Raw genomic sequence first — 27712 nt, 5'->3', positions numbered from 1 at the left:
CACATGTATACGTCTTTTTAAGGGCTGCTTTGATCACTTTTATTAATTCAAACATAAAACTCAGCACAGATGTTTCCTTTCCTTCACAGGGGTCTTCAAACATAAAGTACCACAAAATAATGCAATTAGGTGCTGGCCACTAATAAACAATGGACCCAGGAATGGAGATTTCATCCCTCCCAATTCTCTTAGAAATCTCCCAGTTCTAGGATCCCATGCCAAATCCAGAAAACCTGGAGAGAACTGCAAAGCTAGTTCTTTCCCAGCAAAAGATTTTGTTTCCTGGGACCTACTCAGCCCCTCTAGCTGAGAGACCTGAGTGACTACAACAACCAGTTCCACTGTGGGATTGCCACACAATACCACAATATATATACATACACACACACACACACACACACACACACACACACACACACACACACATATAATTAATTTTTAGTTACTGTGGCTGTTCACTTGTAGCTAGTCATAATGGAAAAATGTCAGTGCCAGGGCCACTAGAATACGGGAATATAAATAATCAAAAAACGAGAAAAAGAAAAAAAGTAATATGATAAAAAGTAAAGTATGACAGCAAATATGTCACAGGTGAGCCCAGGCTTCAACCGCAACCACACTTAATAGGCATCGTATTATTGATTATACAGTAAATGACATCCCATGTCTCTTTCGAATGCATTAAAATAATATTTTTAAATAATCATTTAAAAATCACAGCTCTCTGCAACACCCCAGAAAGCTCAGGAACTTTCATTTAATTTCATCTCATTATCTTGAAGAGTATGTCAGGAAACTCTGACTGGAGCATTATAATGCCAAGGATAAGATGTGTGGGCGGATGAAGGATTTCATATCCACAAACTCATTTGCAGAATGTAAATGTATCAGCCAGCCGTTTTGTTCTTTTATTAAGGGGCAGCACACACACCATTGTCCTGAGCACATACATTTTGTGGCTGCGCATGAACCAGATCCCAGGTGTCATTGAAGGGCAGCTTGGAAAATGAGGTAAAATTTAAGTTTGCTGCTCAACACCTCCAGGGCTCAAGCTTACCAAATTAAGCTTGACACTGTTTAAAGGTTCAGAAAATGCTTCTATTATGATTTGTATTTAATAGTAATAAACTGGGGCTATAGGGTGTCTTAAAGTAGACCTAAAAAGTGAAGATTTGATCTAAAATGGTAATTGTGCCTAAGCAGTACCTTAGAATATTCCTCTACCAGTCATTGGCTCTGACATGAGGAAGTAAAGCTCTGCTCCACTTGAGATGGCCACCCCCACAGAGAGACATGGCGCAGAACAAGGAATGGTAAGTTAGCAATAGGGAAAAGATCAGCAGTGGGGAGACTACAGGCAATACTGCTGACTAATTCTTTGCTTGACCTTTTCTGGACACAGTGTAGGTCCTCTTTAAGGGCTCATTACATCTTTTTTTAAATCTAAAACTCAATAGTGGAAGTTTTGGTGTCAAAGTTTCAGCTACCAAAACAAGGTAAAATAAGACCTCATCCCCATTTAACCATAGCCTTTGAAGTTCACCTCCTGACCCACTTATACTCCCCTTTGTCTGCACTCTGGTTGCTGCCAGAGCCACAGCAAAATTCCTAATGCTTTTAAGTATGTTACTTCCTCCCATCATAGCAGCCAACCACAGGATCCATACACTGTCATATGAGGACTACGATGTCATCAACCCCATGCTCTGAAACCACCACAGATCTTACATAGGGTTGACTCCCGAAACAATGGAGTGGCAAGGGAGCGTGGGGTAGCTAGCGAGTAGTGTATATATGACTCCAGGGGTGGGCTTTAAATATACTCTGTTACAAACCCTGTAACACTTTGTCAAAGCCATGAACTCTACCTACCGGCTAAAAAATTATAATATTCAATATTTCATATTGACATCAGAAAACAGAAATAATAACTATGTTTAACATTTCTATATTTTTAATTCTGACAAAATTCTGACAAAATTAAAGAAAGTAAATATATACAAAATCAATGTATATTTACTTTGAACATAACATTTAAAGTTATCAATAACATTTAAGCATAACCCAAAATCTAAACCTAACACAGCCCCTTAAAACCAAACCCAAATCCCTAGTTAAAAATAATAATATGATTTGGCCTGTCCTGAAGTATGCTGGAAAATGTAGCCCCTCAAATCTCCAAGGACTGCAAGTTGCCTACGAATATCTTAGCCTTCTGTTCTAAAACTTGGCCCTCATCGTATCAGAAGACGACTGTTCAGCAACTCTCCAGTACTCTTGCCCCTTGTTTTATTTCTCTGTGTGGTTGATCTCATGCAACTGTTCATGATGCTCCTGACATATTTCTCTAATTAGGAACATCTGTACTTCTGTACTGTAAAACTAAAGTACCAGCACAAATGCTCTCTGCAAAATATTAAGTAGATGGCTCGTATCACCAGTGCGCCTATTGAACGCCTAAATGAGAAGTAACTTTCCAGCAGTTGATCTTCAGAGCAGCAATAAAAACAACTTGCAAGCAAAGGCTTTAACCTCTGTGCTACCACACTGATAGCAATGGCAGTGCAAACCAGATGAGCATGGAAGCATATTGCAATCACCTAAACCTAGCCATGAATACCATGGTCCTATGCATTATATACCCATTCATTGTGGTGGTGTCAGATGATTTTGAGCATAGAAGGAGCCCAACAAATCATCGGATCTAAACCACAAATCCAGAATAATAAGTTGTCTGTGCCCTCCCCTCTCTAAAACTATTGAGAATTAGTAAAAGTCATGTGGTGTCAGGATCCAAATCTGAACCCAGGGCCTCTGCTGTGTCTGGTGGTGGCTTTACCTGCTGAGCTACTCTGAAACCTTGGATAACTCCTTGCCTGCTCTCATGTGTAATCCTCAGGTAAGCCTAGTTTCTGCTGAACTCAGAACTTCTTGCTCCTCCCTTGAACTTCCTATTTAGCCATGCCTCTGCACTTCCTGTTTGCCAGATTATTGTGCTCCTGCCAATATCTTGTTTCCTGCTCCCTCTGTGATACAATCCTCTCATACAGCTACCCGTGTACCGACCTTTTGGTGGCTGATTCATCGGCTACTCTCATCGTCTTCCACTTCATACCTGTTGCCTTTGGCTACTGATCTTCGCTTGTTCACGGACTATGCTTCTGCCTGCTCCTATACTAGTACCGTCTGCTTGTGTACCGAACTCGGCCTGTTATACCATGAATTTGCCTGCTGTTTCAGCTACTGGACTCTCAGCCTGATCCCGAATCGAGATATGTGGTGGCTGTCACCCACCCCACCATTATCAGTTATGGGAAGTATGGAGGAGGTGTGCCCACACTCAAATCTTAAAGACAGAAAAGATGTGACCATGAATGTTAATGACTGTTATTAACAGTAAGGATGGGTTTGCAAATTTGTGGTGCGGTAATGTACGTATGTTAATGAGCAGTCCATTCATTTTAAATAGGCTGCCGACACACCACAACAGACCTAAATACACATTTGCACCTTTTTTATCCCCCACACACCACAGTGCATATATGTTTTACAATAAAATCCAGTGCACTAAAATGCAGGTCCGGTGTGGTTACTGAGGATAAAAATCAAAATGAATGGCATAGCAGCACATCCCAATTTATGTGTTACCATGAGTTACAGTAATGTACGTTAAAATCGGCATGTTACTGCTACACAAATATATGAATCTAGCCTGTGGACGTCCTGTATGAAAAGTGTTCTAATGGTAACATTCCCTTTTATCCAAGGAAACCCTGATGAATCCTTGTAGCCCATCAGATTTCCTCATTCATTTTCAAGCTTTGATTGCAAAATTGGTAGGAAGTAACCGTTCAATTACTACAGAACAAAGAAATTTGACCTTTAGCACATTTTTCTGAAAATAAATTTTAAAATGCCTAGCAGTTCACTTCTTTTTTTAGATTTGTTTAATTTAAAAGGTAGCTTCCACATATTTGATACCGCTTGAGCTGTCAAATAGAATGATGCAGTGCAAGGGGTGGGCACAGGCACCTAATATATGAAGTGTCGGATACTAGACTAAATATTAGCTGCGCTGCTATTCAAGAAAAAAAGGTAGATTATGTTTTCAGCAGGTGACTTAGAAATATCTGCAGCTACTTATTTTAAAATGACATCTTGGTTATGGAACTGAAATTATAATAATATCCCCTTCCAAACAGCCTCACCCTCTTGATCACAGTTTCTATCTCGCGTTTTCCATTCTTCATGAAACCCCTATTGCAGGAAGCATTGTGTTGGGCTTGGCCATAGAGAATAAGATGCACTGGCAGCAATACAAGACACAGGAGAAATAGGTGTCACGGCATAGAAAGGTTGAATAACCTTGGTCAGGCCAGGCAGATAAAAGATTTTTTAATGTTAATAATATTCATCAGGATGGCGGGATGGAGGTTATAGTTTTAGTACCATTTAGATTAGAAACAGAAACTTAAAGGTTCCACCATGTCCTCTTGTTGTCCTGCTCTGCCCATGGGACTAAAGCTGACAGTATACCAAAGGAAATGTCTGTTTTAGTTTAAAAATTCTTACATTGTCATATTTACTTCCTCATAGGGCTACAAATGAGTAATTGAAAATCATTTAATTTAAAGAAATTTATTAATTTTTAGGATTTAATTTGATAATTGTCTTCTGTACTGACAATCATCAAATATTAGCAGTGATCACATTGAACAGCGGTATAATGGGGGCGGGGCACAGCTCAAAATGTACAGAAGGCCTTAGAGTGTGTACATATCCCCAGGCATGTACAAGAAGATTGGGAAATGAATAAAAGTACTTGCAGGAGCCCTGGGGTGCCTACAATTAGACAATACAGATCATTTTTAAGTAGTCACTTCAAATAGTGATTCCAGGCTAGGGATGTACCGATGCTTGTGCAGATACCGGAACTTCCGTTATCAGGAAGTCAGGCGGCAAGTCACTACACGCTGCCGGCTTCCTGATTGGCCAAGAAGCCAGCTCCATGATCCCTTGTCACCAGGTGATGAGGAAGCATAGAGTCATCTTTCTGGCCAATCAGGGGGCTGAGGGGGCAGGTAATTACCAATCAGGAAGCCAGGCAGCGAGTCATTCCCCACCCCCAGCCTCCTGATTGGCCAGAAATCTGTCTTCATGCTTCCTCATCACCTGGTGACGAGGGAGCATAGAGTTGGCTACCTGGCTAATCAGGAAGCCGGGCGGCGAGTCATTACACGCCACCTAGCTTTCTTAATGGGACTTCTGGTATCAGTATTCGGTATTGGCGTGTATTGAAAAAAAAATATCAGTACTCGTACTTGATACCGAAAAACTGATATTGCTGCATCCCTACTCCAGGCAATACTTTATTCAACGAGTGAATTGCCAATAGTGTCCAGAAAAGGCTGCAGCTGGGAGGCATATTCAGCTTGCTAAAATTCTTCTGGGCTAATCTGGAGTCTTGGGAGGGGTGATATTGTTTGTTGGCATTTCAACTCTTTCAATTTTTTTCCTATGTGAGTGACACTAAGAGCTCATTAGCACTGCGGCTATAGGTCTAAATGTTTTCATTGAGTCAAAGGGTTCCTGAAAGGCTTATAGTCTAAAGGATTTACAGTGAATGGGGCTGGAAATACAAGGCTTGCCAATCTGCATGGATCAGCAACTGGTGCTGAGCCATGGCAGTTTTGGGGTGGTCTGGTGGATGACAAATCTGTACAGGTGAAGTACTGGGCAAACACGTATCTTCTTTGTACATACCTCAAGTTGTGGTTTTTTTGGTGGTGGACCTTTGCAAAGGCACTGCAAAGTGCAGGAAAACTAAGGTGGCAACCTCTTGGGGGTTTGTAAGCCAGGAGTTCTTATTTTCTTTCCACCGATGAGGCATCAATAGAGCAGATGCCCTAACTTGTGTTCAAACCAACAAATTCAGGAATACCAGTAACTAATACATGTTATGGTGATGCACAGTTATTCCTCTGATAATGTAGTATAATGGTGGCATGCTTTACGGCACAGGGACATCAACATATTTATGAAACATCACTTTGGTGAAGGTGTAGTGCTGATGGTAACACATGTGAAGGTCAAGTCTGAAGGTTGGATGGAGCCCTTTGGAGCATGATGTGTAAGACACAACACCTACGTCTGCCCCTGTGTATCTATTAACTAGAAGAGGCTTTTATGCTCACATTCTTGTTTTTCTGTGTGAGGCACTAGAGTGTATGGTACATATATTAAGAACAAGGGAATGTCAGAAAGTTATTTCACACATTGCTCACCGTAGTCTGGGGGAGTTTAGCTGTTCCCCTGCCCACAGCAACCAATCAGATTTCATCAGAAACTGTCAGAAAAATGAAACATAATTGGCTTCCCAGGGCAAGCGGCACTCTGCGCATTGCTTCGCTGCCCTCTGCCTTCCTAAATAGCCTAGAATTGTCTTGTACATTATAAACGTGCTGTGAAATAAAACATTTCCACCCTGAAGTCACGCATAATTATAGGAACAGGAACTGTATAACATCTTAATAAAGGTCTAAAATTGCTGTCTGAAGAACACTTTTCTAAGAATGCCCAAAGAGAAAAACTCAATTTCCAGGCCAGCTAGATAGATTTCCATGTCTTCATCTGGTTAAATAACATAGCATGTAAGAGGCTTACGTAACACCAGGAGCTGTAGGAATTTTTGGCTGGGAGCTGCCAAAAGAGCCTATACATTAAATCCTAGAGACCTCTGACAGCAGGCCCTAAAATAGTAAGGGTAGGAATTGTTAGTCTAAACATTATTAAGAAAGCCCTCTGTCTGTGCTGCAGCTGAGCATAGAATTTCACACTGGCTTTTCCTCCAGAAGTGGAACTGGGAGGTTTAAATTTCATTTCTTAGAATAGTTAAGAATTAACCTTTCATAGTCTGAGCTAAACTCAGCATTGCATTTGTCCTACAATCATAGCTAGTCTATCTGTGTGTCCCCCAGAAGACAATCAAATTGCAGATTATGTAGCTAAGTGAGAAGCCATTAGAGCAGGGGTGGCAAACTCAAATTCATCGGGGGCCGCATCAGCAGTATGGTTACCCTCAAAGGGCCGGTTGTAGAGGACTTGTACGGCTCTCACGGGGGACCCGAACGTCCCGGATCGCCTCTGTAGTCCGGCCGGTCACAATCAGGCAGCGGCGCTGACCTCTAAACAGGCAGATTAGACGGCCGCTTGCAGGGGCCTCCCGGGGTCCTAGCGAGGAGGAAGCAGCCGTCTAACCTACCTATTTATTGGCCGCCGCTGCCTAATTGTGACTGGCCCGGATCGCATACCAAGGCGATCCGGGTCAGTCGGATCTATTTCAATTGGTGGTCCCTGAATGCAGTGGTGTATTGGGGCTGCCCTAGGCAAGGCAAAACTCGGGCACCCCCACTAAATTTACCCCACCCCTTCCTGTTTAATACTTTTTGGCAACCTTTTTGGGAATGCTCAGCTCCCATACACCATACATCCAGTATGAGACTAGAATTGTGAGTGTAGTTATGTCAGTTTTCCACCCTCATCATACCTTTGCATTGTCAACATACCAGTTACAACAGACTTCCAATTACTTCCTGTCTCATGCCGCTCCGTCCCCGTCTCTTTATCGCAGCCTCGATCTCACTCTGTCTCCGCCCCCTGTCTCATGCAGCTCCGTCCCCGTCTCTTCATCGCAGCCTCGATCCCACTCTGTCTCCGCCCCCTGTCTCATGCAGCTCAGTCCCCCGTCTCCTCCCGTCCTCTCATCTCCGCCCCCATCTCCCTCTGTCTCCACCCCCTGCCGCTCCGTCCCCCTTCTCCTCTTGCTCGCTCGCCCGCCTGCCGACATTAGACAGCTCGGCTGCCTTAATGTTGTGGTGCCTGAACTTTGGCAAAATGAGGTTGCTGCTGTGCGGGCCACATTACAAGGTCCGGCGGGCCGGATTCGGCCCGCGGGCCTTGTGTTTGCCACCCCTGCATTAGAGGGTCACATGTTTGTCAGGAGAAGATTGAATAACGCATACTTGTACACTGTGGTCTTTCTTTTAAGAAATAAAAAAAGTATATAAAGGTTACTACATTCAGCTGGGTGGAAGGAGAGCATCTGGCACCAATTTTGTTGCAGGTCCCCACTACCACTGCTTTTCGGGTGGGGTGGAGGTAGACGTTGATTTAAATGCCTTGAACATTACAAGCAAGGACCTGGTCTCCACAAAGTGGCTTAGAACACCCTTTCAGACCTTGCGGTTGGAGATGTACCCCCCTTTTAACTTTCATGTGAGCAGCTGAATTTTCCGTGTGCTCTTATATCACATTATATATATTACATTGTGTATATTACATACGTAATATTACATTACATATAATACAGATGTGATAAAGTCATTTAAAGATTGAGGCACAAATTTCCCTATGGCGTCACACCCCCACCACACCAAAATCTTATACTTACCTACCCCTGCTTTGGGAGCCAGGAAGGGACGGGCAAGCTCCAACACTACCAGGAAATACCTGATAAACTCTGGCCATCAGAATGATCTGGCATATGGACAGAAAGGTGGGGACACCAACGCTACTGCACAATATACCTGACAGAATCTTTTCTTTCTAATGACATTTGCTTTAGGGCTCACTGATGCTTTGCGGCAACTGTGCATGTGCTTTGGGGTGCTATATACTTAGGATGGCACCCCCAAAGTACTTGTATAGCAGCTTCAAATGCACCTAAAATACAACTCTGCTTTCCTGAATATGCTGTTCCTATGGTGATGGAAAGTACCACCAGTGATAAAAACTATTGCCAGTAGTACATTTCCTATCTATAGTGATGGTTAGCATCACCAGTGGTACATATGCCACCTACAGTGATAAAGAGCCCTGCCAATGGTACATTTCTTACCTATAGTGATAAAAACTACCACCAGTAGTACGTAGTAAGTAGTATGTCCCATTTATAGTGATGGAGAGTACTGCAAGAGTTACATGCTCTATCTATAGTTATGGAGAGTACTACCAGTGGTACATGCTCTATCAGTTGTGTAGAATACCAGCAGTGGTACATGTCCTACCTATACTGATGAAGAGTACCATTAGTTGTACATGTCTGACCTACGGGAGAGTACCACCAGTGGTAAATGTCTCACCTACAGTGATAAAAACAACCATCAGTGGAACATGCCCCATCTATGTTAAGGGAAAGGACCACAGGTAGTATGACAAGTGATAGATATCCTACCTAAAGTGATGGAGAGTACCCCCAGTGGTGCATGTCCTGCCAATAGTGATAAAGAGTACCCCCAGAGTACATGTCCCACCTATACTGATGAAGAGTACCATAGTTGTACATGGCCTACCTACAGGAGAGTACAACCAGTGGTACATGTCTCACCTATAATCTTAACAACTACCACAGGCGGTACATATCCCAGCTAAAGTGATGGAGAGTACCACAGCGAGTACCACAGGTGGTACACGTGTTGCTGATAGTGATAAAGAGTATCACCAGTGGTACATGACTCACCTATAATGAAAACAACTACCACCAATGGTACATATCCCAGCTATAGTGATGGAGAGTACCACAGGGAGTACCATAGGTGGTGCATGTCCTGCTGATAGTGATAATGAGTACCATCAGTGGTACATGTCCCACCTAAAGTGATGGAGAATACACTAGTGGTGCACATTCTAAAATAAGTACTTATTTAAAATCAGCAATAAACGTAGATGTGGTATATGAGATTGCATACATTTTTCCATGACAGGTTTACATTAAGTGACTGTAGCAGCAAAAAAACTGCTCAGTTTTTATTGTGTATCCGGCAACCAATATTCACTCACTGTTCACTTCACCTGTTAAAGGCCGCTACAAAAACACTAATAAAATGCGATAACACAAAATCTGAAAAATATGTGATTTTCTAGTTTGTGAATGACTCTGACTGCACACAGAAACATAGCGTTTAAGTTACTATGGTGTTCCAGATGTCATTAATGCTATATTTAAAGGGGTCACAAGTAATCCTATAATAGCAAATTAAATATTGTAGTTACCATGGCAATGTGGCGAAAGTTCTAAGAAAATAATTGCCGGTTTGCAGGTAATAACGGTGTTTAAACCGTGTTTTTTTTTTTTAACAATGCCTGGATGGGGACAACTGGTAATTACAGTATTATAATTTGCATTTTTATGGTCCCATTGATTGAAGTAGCGTTTTATATCATTTTAGGATTATATTTCAACATGTCCACAATTCCAGACAACTTTGAAGTGGAAAAGTAGGAAGTTGTGACTTGGATTATAGACGTTACGAAACTCTGCTTCTGCATCAGCCTGGCAAATCACAAATGTTAGTTTTAAAGTGTTAGACACACAATGGGGGAGTTATCTACGTGTCCAAGAGAAGAACTGTTTTAGCAAGCTTGGGTTGCTCATGTCAGCCAATCACAGACTTCTTTTAACCAACCCCAGACTGTGTTGCTAAAAAAAACTATTTTTTAAATATAGTTAAACAATATTTCATACAGTTTACAAACTTAGAAACATAAAAAAACCGTAAAGTAAAATTGACCTTTACACTTTAATTTTCTTTAAAGCTGGAATTTGGGCTCCTCCTACCCCCCTCCAACTAATTGCTCGCATACAGTTATCCACATCACTGCCTGTGGACACCTCTGAGCCAGCTAAATTAGAACCCCACATACAAGCTGAGCACCGAGATGCGATGCAGCGATCCTGCCCAGCGCCGACTGCGAGAGGCACTGCGTGAGGCAACAGGGATCGGAGTGAAACTGTGAGTAAGGGAAGCTGGGACGGGGCTGGCTGTAAATCTTTTGCTATAGTGTACTGGACGTGTGTAATGTAAATGTAGTGCATATATACAGCACACACCTCCACTACACTCCAGCAATAGATTTACAATTCTCCCCTGCTAACATGAATAGGTTAAATCATGATCCATAGTACATAACATGTAGTTGTACTATGGATCATTTAAAGTCACCTGTCCCTTTAAGAAAAAGTATCGGTAATTTGTATCGGCAAGTACATGAGGGGATGTACTTGGGCCTGAAAAAGTGGCATCGGGACATCCCTGTAGTAAAAGGAAGGGTAACACCTGTAATAAGTGCCCAGTTGCTTCTGCTGGAAGATGTGCTTTGCACCGGACACAATGAAAAATGTCTAAGAATACACAATTTATAAAGTTTTTTTTAACGGGGGCTCATGAGTTACTGGCAAAGGAGCAGAGCAGCAATTTTTGGAAACACTACAATAAAGCTGGAGTTATAGAACCTCTTGCAGTAAATATGAGAGATATATTTTACAATGAAATAAAGTTTAGAAGGTTGAATGAAACTACAAGTAGTTTGATTTTTTTTTTTTCAATCCAGTTTCTTAAGATGAAATACAAGAAGAAAATACACTTTTCAATGACCGGTCCTGCTGCTCGGGTCAGTGTAAGTGGTAATGAGCGCACTGAGAACTGACCGTTGCGGCGCAGTACACAGAGTAGAACCTGTTAGAGTGAGATTGTCGTTTCATTTATCTACACAGCGGACTTAAACTTTCAGACTTGTAACTGTCTAAATTAGAATTCCCATGATCCTCTGTTCCGCTGCCAGGCATGTCACAAACAAACTTTTTTTATGTGTAGGTAAACCACAACGCTTGCCACAGTAAGTATAAATGAACCTTTCAATTAAAATAAACCCTCACTGAAAGACATTTAGTTTGCTAAAGAACTGTGTCATAAACAACTGCCATATTTTTTTTTTCTCCGAAACATGTTGCGTTCACTTTTTAAAATTATTTGTTGCATCCCAGTGCTGCTGATTTCCTCTAGCTTCTTTGTCTACATGCATTCGCTTCAAGGTCAGCTTCACATCAGTGCTCTGAATTGGCTTCCTGGCAGTGACAATGGTGGCCCATGCCTGAGCAATGAGTGTCAGGAAGGACGCTTGTAATCTCAATCAGTTGACTGGGTGACAACGTAGCAGCACGACTGGGAGACAGTTGTCACTGCATAATAGAAAGTGCATGATCTGTGTTATTTAAATGAAAGCTGCAGATGTCAAAAAAAAAAAGGAAGCAACTTTTGAAATGATATTAACATGTTAAGACTGTTAAGGCCTCATGCACATGGGAGCATGAGGTCGTAGATCATAAATTATGTGTACCCAAGATGCACAGCTGCGGCGTACAGCCACCCATAGTTGAATAGTTGTAGACGGCTGTATGTAAGTCTGGGGAATATAGCACAATGATAAGCGCTAAGTGACCACTCCTGAAGCCAACTTTAACATAAAAGGACAGTCTTTATACGTCAAAGAGGTCAACAGTCCATGATAATCTAAAAAGAATAGTTCATTGGACTTACATCACAACAATATGGTTTGTGATGATATCTGGCTGTCCCACACACTCCTAGTGTGATAGTCCCAGGATTTTCCCTGGAAGTCCTCAGCAGCTTTCCTCAGCTCAAGGCCTGTTAGTATTCAACCCTCGTGGGTCACCGTCTCTCTCTGTCTCCCCGACAGGTATCTCAGGGTCCAACCCTCTGGATCTCTCCAGCCTTCCTGTCTGTTTCCCTTGTGCTCACGCACGCAGCAGAGTCTGCCTGTGGTCGTGTGCCTCTTGCACACCCACAACTCTCCTCTAAAGCACTGGGCTGGCTTCCTAATAAGGCTGCTCTCAGCCACCTGTTCAACCCAACCTGGCCACTGGCAACACTTGGCCCCAGGACTGGAGATCCCATCCCATTATAGTCTGGAAAACCTGGAAGGAATTGAACAGCCAGTTCCTCCTCTCCAAAGGTATTCCCATTGTGGAACCTCTCAGCCCCTCAGGTTGAGAGTCCTGGGCGCCAATGTTGCCATACTACACCGTGGCATTGCCATGTACTGCCACATTGTGTAAACACGCACATTTTTGATGAACTGGCTGTAATTTGCTCCATGTATCGCCAGCCTAACTCTGTGCACTTAAAAAAAAATTCATTTCTTCTGGGGAATAGGCTAGCACACAGCAATAATCACCATACTCCACGATTTTCTCCGTAGTGTACAGTACTCCACAATGATTTCCATACTGTATATTACTCCACACTCCAGGATTTTCTCCATTTTGTGCATAGTGTGCACTGCCCCATACTGAACAGAACAGTACTACACAATTTTCTTAATACTCCCAATATATTTAAATTATAAACATAAACATGGATTTTAATAAAGGTAACTCGTTTTTCATAGATGCTTTAATGACGCTCCTAATAATCTGAAAGTACTGTGTCTGAAGTGTATTTTCCAGCACACAATTGTACTTTAGGTCTGCTAAAAGAGTTATTTTGAAGCAAAACATATATTTTTCAGTCTGCTGCTGTATTTGACCGAGTGAAAATTGCTCACGAAAAGTAGTTTATCTCTCCTACCTGTGCTCTGTTCGCCGGATCTTTCTTTATCCATTTTATCACTGCCTCGTATACCAGCTCCTCGGCTTTGGTGTTCAGGCTGTCGTTAGAAATGTATGATACAAAATCATCCTTTGAGATATTCAGGATCTCATCCTGGTTCGCTACCTCGGGGAAGTTTTGCAAGGCGTATGCTTTGGCCATGTTGTACAACTCCACACACTGCATGGCCTCTGCCATGGCCAAGATGCCCAGGCAGTTGTTGGCAGTCAGCTGTTTCTCTGCAGAAAGACAAAAACGGCATATGATTTTACCATCGACCACAATCCAAATCAGTTACCTGGCTAAAAGGGAAACCATAATGGTTTGGGGTCAATTTTTTTTATTTTTATTTTAAAGCTGACATATATTTTAAACTGAAGTTTTTTATCTGTATTTTTTCAAAGGTATAGAATATTTTATTTCGACCCATTGGTTTAATTTACTCGTAGAGGCTGCCTACTTAACAAGGCGAATATTCACATTGCAAGTGTATTTTTCACTTTTAAAATTAATGTTAGTAAACAGGGTGAAAGTGTATTCACTCTAATTACCCAATCACATGTCACATGCAAGGGAAACTTAATTCTAGCTAGCACATGACTCATATTTACATAACTTCTTGTGCAGAATAAGAAGTAAAGTACATATACAACCTTCATACATTCCCTTTGCAGATATCTCCATCTGATTTTCATTTTACATTATATAGCCAAAAGTTTGTGGACACCTGACCATCATACCTAAACAAGCTTGTTGGATATTTTATTCTAAAATCATGATCATTAATATGCAGTTGCCCCCTTTTTTGTCTACAACAGTCACAGATTTTCCGGGAAGGATTTCTACAAAAGTTTGAAGTATATCTGTGGGAATTGAGCTCATTTAACTGAAAGAGCATTTGTGAGGATAGGTACTGATGTTGAATCAGAAGATCTGGCTTGCAATCAGTGTTCCAATTTATCCAAATGGTATCCAATAGGGTTGTGGTGCAGGTGTAAAATCAATTATTTGGAGGAGTGTCCACATATTTTAGCCATATAGTGTACCCATGGTATGCCACAGTGGAGTCTGGAACAACTATTATGTGATAATATGGGAATAGAATATATTGACCCCGACTAGCCCCTGCTCAGGTACAAGCCCAATCCTTGTTTATGTGTATTTACAAAAAGTGCCTCCTACCTAAGAAGGATACGCAGACTTTACAGAAGGTGTGGAACTGAAACTTGTTGGCTGCCTCCAGGAGGATTTTGGCATTGGCTGAATCTATGATCAAGGAACCTCTATAGACAAATTCCAGCAAGAGTTCCAAGACTTCAGCATTGATATTGGACATAGTCAGCTCCAGTTTCTCTCCATTCTTAACCTGGTCCCGAGATGACCTGGCAAACACAACAACATTCTTAGAATAAACTCGGGTCATTAGGAAAACCAGAACCCAACAATATTTTTCATTAGCTTTCATCATTTTTAGGCATAAAGCATATTTTGGTCTGCCATACTAAAACAACTCATCTTTTCCCGGATCTGGAAGAGAATGGTCTTTAAATTCATTCAACGGAATAGAAAATAAAAAAATAAATAAAACCCAAACAAACAAAAGGTTTTATTGCTGTGATTATTCACATTCTCATGCATAAAAGGTTGCAAACGCAAGGAAGATGAGGCAACGTTAATGAAAATGGATACAATGTTAGTTTTCAAAGGGAAACAATACATTTTAATGAGATCATTAATTACTGAGTGTAAGAAAGGCTTTAAAATTGCTCAGCTGAAGCAGATTGTTGATGTATCTGAATATGCATTTTTAACAAATAATGAGAAGTTAACCGGAACTTAAATAACTTTTCTGTTTTGGTTATTGGATTATTTATTTTCCCCTTTGTATTCTTTACTAGTTTCACTGTATAAGAATAAACTACCTTACTTGAAATAGGTACAAGTTATCCCATGAAAACTGCCTCCATGATACGATTGAAGAACTTTACTCTATCAGCTTCCAGGATTATCAATGCCTGTCAATTGTCTCTAAAAAACTGCATGAAGTACAGGAGCTCTGTTGGCTGAACTATGGCAAACAGATGTCTAAGGATGACTTGTATCTGTTTTAAGAGACTCTTTGTCTGCAAAAAGAAACTTAATGAATCACATACCTGTAGAAAATAAGTCAAGGCAACTGGACAGTAAGTCCAGTTGCCTTGACTTATTTTTTACAGATATACCATGACCTGGATGAATGAGAACCTTCACAGACTTAATTAATCACAATTGAGTGGACAGACTCTTTAGGACTTGCAACTACTAAGACCTTGGATGGTTTTTACACTTTTAATTAAAGAAAATGTTTAACTATATTATTGTTTTAATTATTGTGAGACTGGTTGTAAGCATAATTTAAATATCTTTATTTAAAAAAAAAACCTTATTTGACATCTTAATCAACCTATTTACCTGAAAACACACAGACCTCATTTTCAAAAGTGTCTGGAAGGCATAATATGTATTGCCCACAGCGGCCAGTCAGAGTATTGCTTTTATCTTGTAGCCGTACTTTAAAAGTTGTAGTCTGATTGGTCCCAATGGGCTACCAACTTACTATTTCAGACACTTTTAGAATGAGTTCCATTGAGATTATTCATGATGGAGTAATTTCAGCCTTATTTAATAGCACAAGGCAAAGAGGAATGACGTGCAGGTAATAGTAATCAATCAGGTATCAGCTTCCATTATAATTCTGATAAATCTAAGCTTGAGGAAGCTGATTTGTGATTGATTGCTATTGGTTACTGCACAACAACACTCTCTATTTTTGTCAGCAGACCAGTTGGTTAATATTGTACATTCTCTAGGTTGTAAAATCTAAAATGAATAGGTCTTAAAGTGACTCTAAACTCAGGAGTTAAACCTTAAAAATACATTCAAGTACCTTAACTATTAACAAAAATGTATCTTATTTGTGTATCACTCGGCTGTAGATCCTCAAATCATCTCTGAATTGGTGCCGACACTGTCCTTCCTTCAGGAGGGTGTTGGGGGGATACTTTTGTTCCCCATGGTCCCTGTGTGTGTTGTAAAGTAGTCTCGGCTCCAAGCTCACTGCATGTGACTTTTGGTCTGCATAAGATGTCAGTTAAAGCAACTTTACAAATAAACCCTTTTTTTTTTTAAATAAAAATTGTTCTTATTTAACCTTTTTATTTAGAAACAGTAGTTACCCATTTAGCTCTTGCTCTCATTATGCTATTATTTTTTCTTCTGATTCTTTATTTTTTTTCTATGCTTTTTAATCATTAATATTGAGGCTTTTTTTAATTTTTGTTGGTTTTGTTTGTTTTTTCTTCATGTTGCATTAAAAAAAACACCTTTGTTTAATTTGCATATAACTTTATACTACTTTGAACCAAAATCATATAGAATAAAATGATCATTTTTATAATATATACAGTATATATATACATATACTTGATCCCAGTGTTATAAATATCACTGTGGGAGAATAAATTGCACACGTTTTTGAACAGGTTACAATTCAACACTTGGCAACTGTCCCACCTATTTTATAAAAGTGTAAACTTTTATTTTCTATTTAATAAAATAATTTTTAAACTGTATTGTCCCTTTTCTTTATTCACACGTGTATTTATGAATGCATAGGGATCTCAGCACACAACTTATTTTTTTAATTTTGATATACAGTAACTCTAGTTGCTTTAAATTAACATTGTTAAATTGGAAAAAAAACAACACTTTTTTTTGTCTATAGTTTGCAAATAATTTTTTTTTTTTGCAAGACATGTTTGCCCCTAAAAAAGTATAAGTTTAGTTTGCTAAAGGCAATTTGGCTGTTCACTTCACAAGGGAATTTACTCTTTAAAGGAAAAGTATCCCCTTAGCATAGTTTTTTTTATGGCACATGAATGGGTATTCTTGGAACAGTGACATTTCACCACATTCACTAAGCTAAGGGGAAACTTCCCCAGCAAAGTGCAAATTCTCTTGCAAATGGAACAGCCTATTTGCTTTTAGTGAATCAACTCCCATAAGTATTATTTTGTTTTCTTAGGTAATAAAGTTAGGTTTAGGATAAAAAAAATCCAAGTCCTTTTAATAGCCCTGTAACCTATTCTAAGCTATACCCCACCCCAGTTCCTTTTTCCAATGGTGGTGGCATCCCTGCAGTGTTCAAAGCCTCTCTGCTATAAACGTGACTGGCATTGCCCCTGCAGTAACTTACTACAGACTTAAACTGACACTAAACTCAGGAATGAAATCTTAAAATTGCATTCAAGCAGCTTAACTATCAACAAAATTGTATCTTATTTGTATATCACTCGGCTGTAGATCCTCAAATCATCTCTGAATTGGTGTTGACACTGTCCTTCCTTCTGCAGGGTGGCTACTTTTGTTCCCTATGGTCCCTGTGTGGGTTGTAAAGTAGTCGCCACTCCAAACTGGCTCCAAGTGATAGACTACAATCTCATGTATAGTTTACTAAAGTTATAATTTATCATGAAGGTGAGTTTAGAGCGGAGACTACTTTACAACACACACAGGGACCATGAGGAACAAAAGTGTCCACCCTCCGAGTGATACACAAATAAGATACATTTTTGTTAATAGTTAAGGTACTTGAATGTATTTTTAAGGTTTAACTCTTGAGTTTAGTGTCACTTTTAATGGGGCCTTCAACACTATAGGTTTTGCTTATTCAAATCTGTGGGAAATTACCATGCAGGCAGCATCATACAAGATTTCTGCACTGAGATGGTACACCACAGGATATTGTCATCTTCAGAAAAAGGCACCTGGGTGGAGCGGGGGGATTATCTTAGGATAGTTTATGGGACAATGGTTGGAGGTTGGATGGTGTGTGGATTCTATAGTGGGCCTGTCCTTTAAGATACTTTGCTCCTTACCCTGCTCACGGAACAAGCCCCATTGTACCTTTTTTATTAATTCAGTTCCAAATAACATTACATACCTACATGAATTTACCCGTGACTTTGTACCTCACATGTACCTCATACTAAAGCTATGCCTCCCTATGATGTTTTGTATTTCTAAGTGTCTTTGTCACTGTTCTTTTTTTTTCCTGGCTCCGTCTTGAGTTCCTGCTGTCTCCTACTTGTGTAAAGTTTGCCCTACCAGGAGTTTGAAAGAAGAAAGGAACTATATAAAAAATATCTAAAATACACCGCTGAGGGAAATATAAAGATAGCATAAAGGATAGCCAATCAATCAAACTGCGAGGAAAGCACTACAAGGGGACTGCTTCTAGGCCCCGGCTGGCACATGAAGGAATTCTAGCCGCTCTGGGCTCTACCTTAGATAGAAAGTAATATAGTTTCAGCTTTACTTTTTTATTTATTTTAAATCAACTCGCTTTGACCTGTGATCTTTAAACAGGCTCTGATATACCATGAAGAAAAATAAAAAGCGCTGTCCTTTTATCAGGCTATTTGATCTTTTTTTCCAAGGTTATATGTTAAAAAAGAGAGTTTTGTTCTAAAAATATATTGTTCCCTTCAGGCACTAAAAGAAAGACCTCAGTGACATCGCTTTGAAAACAGAATACGAGACAAGATAGACAGACAAAATGGTTAGAGCGTGGTGGTGATGGGGGGGGGGCTGGGAATGCTTCCAGATCTTGCGCACGAAGCCAGCAGCCATCCTTAAGGAGTTTTCCTGTATAAAGTGCTAAATATGTTCAGAATCAAGATTTTGCCTGCATTGGGAAGTGTGAATTAGTGCTCGTGTGAGCTTTTTTAAAGCCTCAGATCATTATGTGTGACTGTCAGCATCAGACACGCCTGGAAGAGTAAACAAATAGTAAGATAATTTGGTCATGAGGAGAAAAAAAGAAAGATGGAGGGAGGGGAAAAAAAGCATAATGTTATTTTGTAAAAAAATATATATATATTATATTATTTTCAACAAACTTTATATAGAGACATGGATTTAAACACTGAGATGTTTAAATCAGTGGACCTCATTTTAAAAAGTGTCCAGAAGACATAATATGTATTGCCCACAGCGGCCAGTCAGAGTCTTGCTTTCATCTTGTAGCCCGTACTGTAAAAGTTGCAGTCTGATTGGTCCCAAGGGGCTGCCAACTTACTCTTTCAGACACTTTTAGAATGAGTTCCATTGAGATTATTCATGATGGAGTAATTTCAGCCTTATTTAATAGCACAAGGCAAAGAAGAATGACGTGCAGTTAATAGTAATCAATCAGGTTTCAGCTTGTTATTCAATCAGGTTTCTATTGTTATAATTCTGATCAATCTAAGCTTGAGAGAGCTGATTGGTGATTGATTGCTATTGATTACTGCACAGCAACACTTTCTGCCATTTATGTCAGCAGACCAGTTGGTTAATGTTGTACTTTCTCTAGGATGTAAAATCTAAAATTAATAGGTTTTAAAGTGACTCTAAACTCAGGAGTTAAATCTTAAAAATACATTCGAGTACCTTAACTATTAACAAAAATATATCCTATTTGTGTATCACTCGGCTGTATATCCTCAAATCATCTCTGAATTGGTGCTGACACTGTCCTTCCTTCTGGAGGGGGGCTACTTTTCTTCCCCATGGTCCCTGTGTGTGTTGTAAAGTAGTCACCGCTCAAAGCTTGCTCCCTTGATGGACTACAATCTCAAATTTAGCTTACTCATTTGTATTGAGATTGTAGTCCATCACAGGAGCAATCTTGGAGCGGTGACTACTTTACAACACACACAGGGAGCATGCGGAACAAAAGTAGCCACCCTCCAGAAGGAAGGACAGTGTCAGCACCAATTCAGAGATGATTGGAGGATCTACAGCCGAGTGATAGTTGGGGTACTTGAATGTATTTTTAAGATTTAACTCCTGAGTTTAGTATCACTTTAAACCTTCCATAGCACATTTGATAGATTTCCGAGGTGAAACTAGTTATTTTACTCATAACTAGCACACACTAGTGCTGACATTTGTTTCTTCAGCTCTTTAGAGAGAACACTGAACCAATCACATCATCTGTTTAAAGTTATGACACATTAACGGACCCCCAAACATTACTTACAACCAACGTTACAAAAAAAATGTAATAAAATAGATCAATATGTAAAAGTTGCAAGTGACCTTAATGAAAGATATAGACAATGAAGGTGGTAGACAAGAAAATTCCAACGCACGGCAATCTTCCTATCAATATTTTCTCCAGCAGGAGATCAGCTCCCATTTTGGAAGAATCTCATCAGCATGCAGATCAGCATATTTTGTTTTTTTAAATTCTTTTTTATGCAGCTCTGCATGTTAATATGAAATCATCTTACATTAATTGGTTAAAAAAAAACAAGAAACTTTTTATTATGTTTTTCTAAATTCCTGGTTGAGTGAGGTATTGGTGATGTAGCCCTGGCCTTACAGATGCATCCTGGGAAAGCTACATCTCCAGTGCCTTAGTGGCCAATCTCGTCTGTAAAGTGCAAAATCTTGTGAGATCTCGGGGGGAAAGGCATTTTCTTCCCCCTCAGATGATGCGCACTGTTCCAGGAGGCAGGCCCAGAGTTCCAGGAAATAAAGGGAGATGGATTATTTTGCCCTTAGTGAAAATGGCCACCACGAGAAGACAGGGAAAGAAAACCAAAGTATGCAAAGAATAAAAAGCCAGGAATTATCTATAAGTATCTGTTTGTAGATTTTCATTACTGAATATTTGTACAGGGGCCTTTGTTGTCATTTTTAGGATGAGGGTGAAGTTCCTCTTTAATTCTGCTGATAATTTGCAGGAAAAATTACCATTTTATCAAAGGAACTTGATTATGGAGGAATCTAAAATATCTAAAAACTGAAAAATACCACGTACAAAGGTTCGTTTCCATAATAAAAAAAAAAATGTAGATGTTTTGCTACATGCAGGCAACCACCGAAATCAAGTGAAATATTTAGATGAAACACATTATTCAGGTCAATGTCCCTCAAGGTAGGTGGATTGGCAGCATTCACATTAACATGACAGATGGCACCTGCTTAGCAAATTCATCGTTGTCACATCTAATGGAAGCCCTTATGCTGATTCCCTACCAGCAGGACATAACGCAGATTTGAGTTAGTGATTGGAAAAGCCTGCGAAAACCTCTATCTACAGCATAAAACAACTTGCCCTAACATAAAGCATACTGGCATTCGCAACACACATTCATAAGGGCCCTCATAAGACAAAATCCAGCAATGTATATGATAATGGGATCAGCTAATAAAGGAAAACTACACATTTTAGGCAATTTGTGATCTGATTCTAACATATTTGCTGCTTATTTGTCTATTTCTCTTCTCATTTTATTCATACACAGAGTGATAACTGTTATAGCACCTCATGTTGCATTTTCCATTATATAAATAGATGAAAAACAAAGGATGCAGTAGGATATATTATTATCGGTATCTGTCCCGATACCGAGTATTTGGGCGAGTACTTCTACTTGCCCGCATACTCCGATACTTACCCCCGATACCGGAAGCTTCTGGGCCAATCAGGAAGCCGGGCGGTGGGTAATGACGATTCATGCTGTTTGGCTGGCTCAATGCTGATTAGCTGGAAAGCTGGTATCCTGGCCAATCAGCATCACCCGGCCAAACAGCATGGAGCCGACTTCCTGGGCGGCGGGTACTGACATGCCACCCGGCTTCCTGATTGGCTGGTCCTGTTGTCGGTACTCGGTATCGGCGAGTATGGAAAGATAAATATTAGTACTTGTACTCTATACTGAATAAACGGTATTGGTGCATCCCTAAAAAACACACCGTGGGGAGTGGGACCTTCTCATAATGGGCACAGCAGGTGTGTTCAACTCAACCATAAAGATCTCACCAACAGAGTTCTGAGAGATATCCACTTTGAAGCAAAACTCCAGGCAGATACCGTATTAAAAAACACATATTAATGCAGATCTGAATTCAATAATGAATCAATAAACATATTTGTTAAATGCATGGAGTGTAAGTACCTGCATTTGACTTAGTGTCAGCCTTGTGCAATCACCTGTACAGCAGAATTAGGCTGGGAGAGGGTGAAGCAGAAGAAGGAGCCAATCAGGTGTGCTGGAGTGCCCATGTGACTATAAGGGGTATGCTGACAAAAGGAGAGAGCAAAGTGGCATATAGTTGAGCTTATCAGCCTGCTGCTTCTCCTTTATTGTCCAGTCACAAGCTGATGGAGGGCAAAACCTCAGTGTTGCTTAAAGTGGAACTTTTTGTCACAGGTCGGCTTAGAACTATGACGTGAGTGGAAATCACTCATGTCATAGTTCTCCTTTAACTAAAAATCACATCAGCATGCAGCTCTGTATGCAGATATGAAATGTTCTTACATTCATTAGTTAAACAAACATATTTTCTTTTACTTTCAATTATTGTTTTTGTCAGTGCCCTCTTGGGCATTAGTGATGTAATGTGCCTAAGCATTGCATCCTGGGAAGGTTAAATCAGCAGAGCACTGCAGGGAACTATCCTCTGTAATCTCAGGAGATCTCAGGGAAAGGCGTTTTCCTCCCCTGAGATGACGTACATGGTCACATGTCCTCACATGTGCCAGAGTTCTAGGAAATAAAGGGAGATATATTAATCTGCTCTCAGTAAAAATGGCCACTGTAAAAAAAATGGGGAGGAAAATAAAAAAAAGGTATGCAAAGAATACAATGCCGGCAATTATATAGAAGTATGTGTTTGTAGATTGTTATTACTAAACATTTCTAAAGGTGTGTTTGTTGGAATTTAAAATATATGGGTAAAATTCCTCTTTAACTGCAGCAGGTCTCCTGCCTTGCTAGACTGGGCTGTGCTGTGTATAGGGCCTGTGTAAATCTTAGGATTGGATGGACAGAAGTACGAATTCTTTGACAGGAAAACCAGCTTCCATATATGTTTTTAATCTGTGTATTTAGCTATTTGCAAGGAGTTCATCCTAATGCTTAATTCCCAACATTGTCCTTTACATTCACAGATACCTAAAACAACTATTTCCTACCTAGATTTTCCACTCCGAAACCTCATTGGAAAAATTCATATCTAGCAAGGAAAGCTCACGCGTCTTCGGATAACATCTGCCTGCCGAGTACTCTTTATTTTTTTTAAACATTCCATCCAGGAAACATTATAATCATTCTCCTTGTATTTGATTTTGTTGTAACCTGAAACGACTGCTTGCTTTTATTCCAGCAATGATAAATGCATTATTCGGCCTCTGTGAGATCTGTCTAGCTTTTAAGAGGGCAGAGTTCGTCAGAACCGCAGTGAAGTCAGCAAGCAACTACGGGAAAGTATATTTTATGGTGACTACTCTGCCTGCCCTGGGAAAGACAATATCTGAGCATTAAATTGGTTCTAGTTAATTAGAGCAGCTAATTACCAGAATTTGAGAAGTGATTTTCTGTAAGTAGGTACTACCGAATCAGCTGCTATTTTCTTATTATGGTAGTGGATTCCTGTACAAAACACTTTAAATCTGCATTAAACTTCATCCGGAAAGACTCATCTGCATAAGTAAACAGTTGAGATCTAGATAATACAATTATTTCTTAAGCATCTCAGCTATTAGAGTCTACTTTTCTTTTGTCTTTACCTGATGGAAGATTTCCCAGCATGCCAATGGCTCAGAAGAGGACATTTGTTTACATTGTTGAGGCAGCAAATGGAAGAATCTTTGCAGTTCTGGGTCAAACGTGGTGCTGTCAATTTTAACATTTGTGAATCAAATTATTTTGAAGTGATATGAGAAGGACTAGGCTCCCAGGTGACTTATAGGTTACATTGACCTGGTTCTAGGATCTGCCCCCAAAATGGTACCCTTGCAATGCCAAGTAGCTACTAGTATAATGACAAGCTGCCTTCTGTGAGCTGTGTTAGGGCCTGTCTCAACAGTCTTTGGGCTTGTTTCAATGGCTTCAGTTTTAGTTGCTGCTAAGATCATTAGATAGGGTAGTTTAGAGTAGGGAAGGGCTCAAACCACTGTGAGATTTCCCTTAACTTTCTTTACTGTAAACTCAACAGGAAGTGCATGCATGTCTTTTCAATGTGAGGGAAATCCCCTATTGGATAGCTGTCACAAGACCAAGTGTCCCCATTGGATGATTTTCACTCTATTACTGTTCTGGTGGCAATTGAAAATGTGGGATTTTCCCTCACTTACTGGTGACATTAGTGATGAGAAGAATTAACATGAGTAAATATCCCTAACCGGGATATAGACAGCCATAAATGTAACCCTTCAGCATACTATCCAAATCTTTAAGATTCACTTTAAGATAAGAATACCAGCAAATGCTAGCCTTCTAACCAATCCCTGGGGAGCCCCTTGGATGCTAGGTGCTAACCAATGTAATTAAACTGCCAAATGGCAAAGCCACTACTTCCCTATGAGTCTCCCCTTTGATTGGCCTTAGGTGGGGTTAAGCACTGGGAATGGCGAGGTTTAATACACTTGCTTTAGCCAAGGTACCCCAAAGGCACAAAGGGGTCGTTCTCAAGACTAACACAGGTTCTCACAGGTACCAAAAGCTGCCTGCAGTTCAGAAGCAGCGTTACCTTAGGCACTTTGGTGGCCAGGACAGGTTTACTTTGTGCAATAGACAGAATACAACTTCTGTAAAATAATCTGGTTTATGTACTCTGTTTCTATTATCACTATTTAGGTTGGAAAGCCAGTGAGCGTATCTCTCCAGCACGGATTTTGAAATACTGTTATGATTTTCTTGAGTAGATGGTGCATATTGTAAAGGGTAGAACAAGAATTTACTGACTGACTGAACTGATAAATCCCTTTCCGCTACCGCTGTAGTGTCTCAAAATTCCACGGCATCAAGCCATCTATAAAATTAAATTATTTTATTTGCATTCTCTTTCAGCCAGGTTTGTTCTAGCCCACAGCCGATGTGCCCAGTTTGGAAAGTGTCTTTGTTATCTCAAATTACATTTATAAACAATTTAAGCCGAATAAGGCATTGTTATGTTGCCTTCTAAATCCCTCACACTGAGCCCAGAGCAATATCTTCTAAGGGAACACAAAGGCAGAAACTTTTTAATGGAAACAATAAGAAGGCCATGGGATTCTACTTTTTTTCATTCCAGTTACTATTTGCTTTTTCTGTAAATCAAACATACAGAGGCAAAGCTGCTCTCAGCCCTTAATGCACGCCTTTGCGTCCTGTCTGGCTATTCTTTTATGGCCTCAATTGATATTAAAATATATATTTTTAATGTTTTCTGCATTCTCATCTTTTCTGGAATAATTAAGTCATTACTAGAGAAGCCATGGATTTTGAAAGCATGGAGTCCATGCCCTGAATGTTATATCGTACAGTAAGTTGGGCTTTCTCTTATTTCTGACCTCTGTATGTTAAATAAGTTGACTTGTGTAGGTTTCTACAAAATGGCTGCCAGTCACATATACAGGAAGATATATCAATGGTGTAAGCTCTTATTAGCTGTTCCACATTCCAGTACTCACACAATGTGGCTTATCAATCAACTTGCTGGCCAACCATTCAATTTTTGCATTCTATTTTTAAGGGAAATTCAAACAAGAATTCAGGAGTGATAATTTGGTCCAAACAAAAACTTGAACCAAGCTCTGGAACCTCTAATTCTACTCTATCCCGAGTGTGTTAACACTTTGAACCATGTCGGCTACCTGGCAACTCTTCTGTTATGTCTTATTGGTGAACAATATACCACCACTCTCAGAAATAAGAGGCTAGATCGTACCAAGGAGGCCGTTGCAAACATAGCTCTAGCTAATACCTCTTCTTGAAGGTATTATGCTACTCATTGACAGAATGCAGAATTGGCACTTATTAAATATAGACAGTGCTCAAGGGGAAAAAATCTTTTCCCCTTGATGTTTTCCTTATAATTTTCAACTGCAGCTATCTCATTAAGGTTAGCTTCTCACCTAGGCAATTTATTGCGCAAAACACAGATTCCCATTAAATTTCTCCCAAGTTCACCCAATGAAGACTCCCATTGGGTGTCATTGACATCTCTATGCACTGAAAACCATGCGGTTTTCAAAGCAAAATCATGCAGACAACAAAACAGCTCACCAACACAATCGCCTAGGTGTGAGGTGTGAGGTGTGAAGTGACACTAACCCCAGGAGTTAAATCTTAAAAATTAATTCAAGTACCTTAATTACTAACACAAAATGTATCTTATTTGTGTATCACTCGGCTATAGATACTCAAATCATCTCTAAATTGGTGCTGACACTGTCCTTCCTTCTGGAGGGGGGCTACTTTTGTTCCCCATGGTCCCTGTGTGTGTTGTAAAGTAGTCACCGCTCCAAACATCCTCCCGTGATGGACTACAATCTCACGGGAGCGAGAATCAATTTAGTGATTTGTATTAAGACATTTTTCATCACATTTTTACATACATTTTTGTTAATAGGTACTTGGATGAATATTTAAGATTTATCTCCTGAGTTTCGTTTAACTTTAAGCCCTCATTCACACCTGAACGTTTTGTAGCGCGTTCTACGCTCGACGAACGCTCTACAAAACGCTCAAACATCTAAATCCCATTGTATTCAATAGGTCTGGTTCACAACTGGGCGTATTTCAGCCAGTCCCTAACGCGCTACAAAACGGCCCACACCTGAAAAGGTACATGTACTACTTTGGCCCATTTTTGTTGCGCGTTTCCATTGGGATACAGCCAAGTAGCCCTCAGAAACGCGCGTTTGTCACGCAATTTTTTTACCACGAGTCGCGCATATGCAATACGCCTGGGTGTGAACCCGGCATAAGATCTTTTTTTTATGGGCAGAAAGTGCTGGACGTTTGATTATAACACCAATATGAGATTGTTGGACATCTTATTTCAGTACCATGGACATTAACATGGAGTTGCCCATTAAGCCAAAAGAACATTTGTGGGATCAGGTACAGATGTTGGACAAGACGACCTGACTAGTAATTGGTGTTCCAGTTCATCCTAAATGTGTTTAGTAGGGTTGCGGTCAAGGCTCTGTGAAGAGACAGTGGCACAGTCATGCTGGAACAGAAAGGGGCCTTCCACAAGTTGTTGCCACAAGGTTTAAGGCACACTATTGCCTAAAATGTCTTTGTATGCTGTCACATTAACAATGCTCTTCACTGGAAACACCATCACTCAATCATTTAGATTTTCATGTCCAAATACTTTTGGCCCTAAAGGTAGGTGTGATGGATTTATTTGTAGACACTTTTTACTATATGAAATACAATATATATATATATATATATATA

At 40.0% G+C, this 27712-nt stretch overlaps 1 protein-coding gene across 1 annotated transcript in view; it reads right to left on the bottom strand.

Annotated features, from left to right (window-relative positions):
* The window catches only part of KLHL29 (kelch like family member 29), a 459910-nt gene that overhangs the window by 136495 nt on the left and 295703 nt on the right, over nucleotides 1-27712 (bottom strand). The window contains exons 4-5 of the mRNA XM_018575346.1: nucleotides 14628-14827; nucleotides 13425-13684 (exon numbers count right to left, since the gene is read on the bottom strand). Of these exons, the coding sequence (XP_018430848.1) occupies nucleotides 13425-13684; nucleotides 14628-14827 (460 nt within the window). The remainder of the gene's footprint in view (nucleotides 1-13424; nucleotides 13685-14627; nucleotides 14828-27712) is intronic.

The sequence above is a fragment of the Nanorana parkeri genome, unplaced genomic scaffold (genome assembly GCF_000935625.1).
Source record: "Nanorana parkeri isolate BGI_ZX_2015 unplaced genomic scaffold, ASM93562v1 scaffold53, whole genome shotgun sequence".
NCBI lineage: Eukaryota > Metazoa > Chordata > Amphibia > Anura > Dicroglossidae > Nanorana > Nanorana parkeri.
This window is presented reverse-complemented; position numbering and strand designations above follow the sequence as displayed.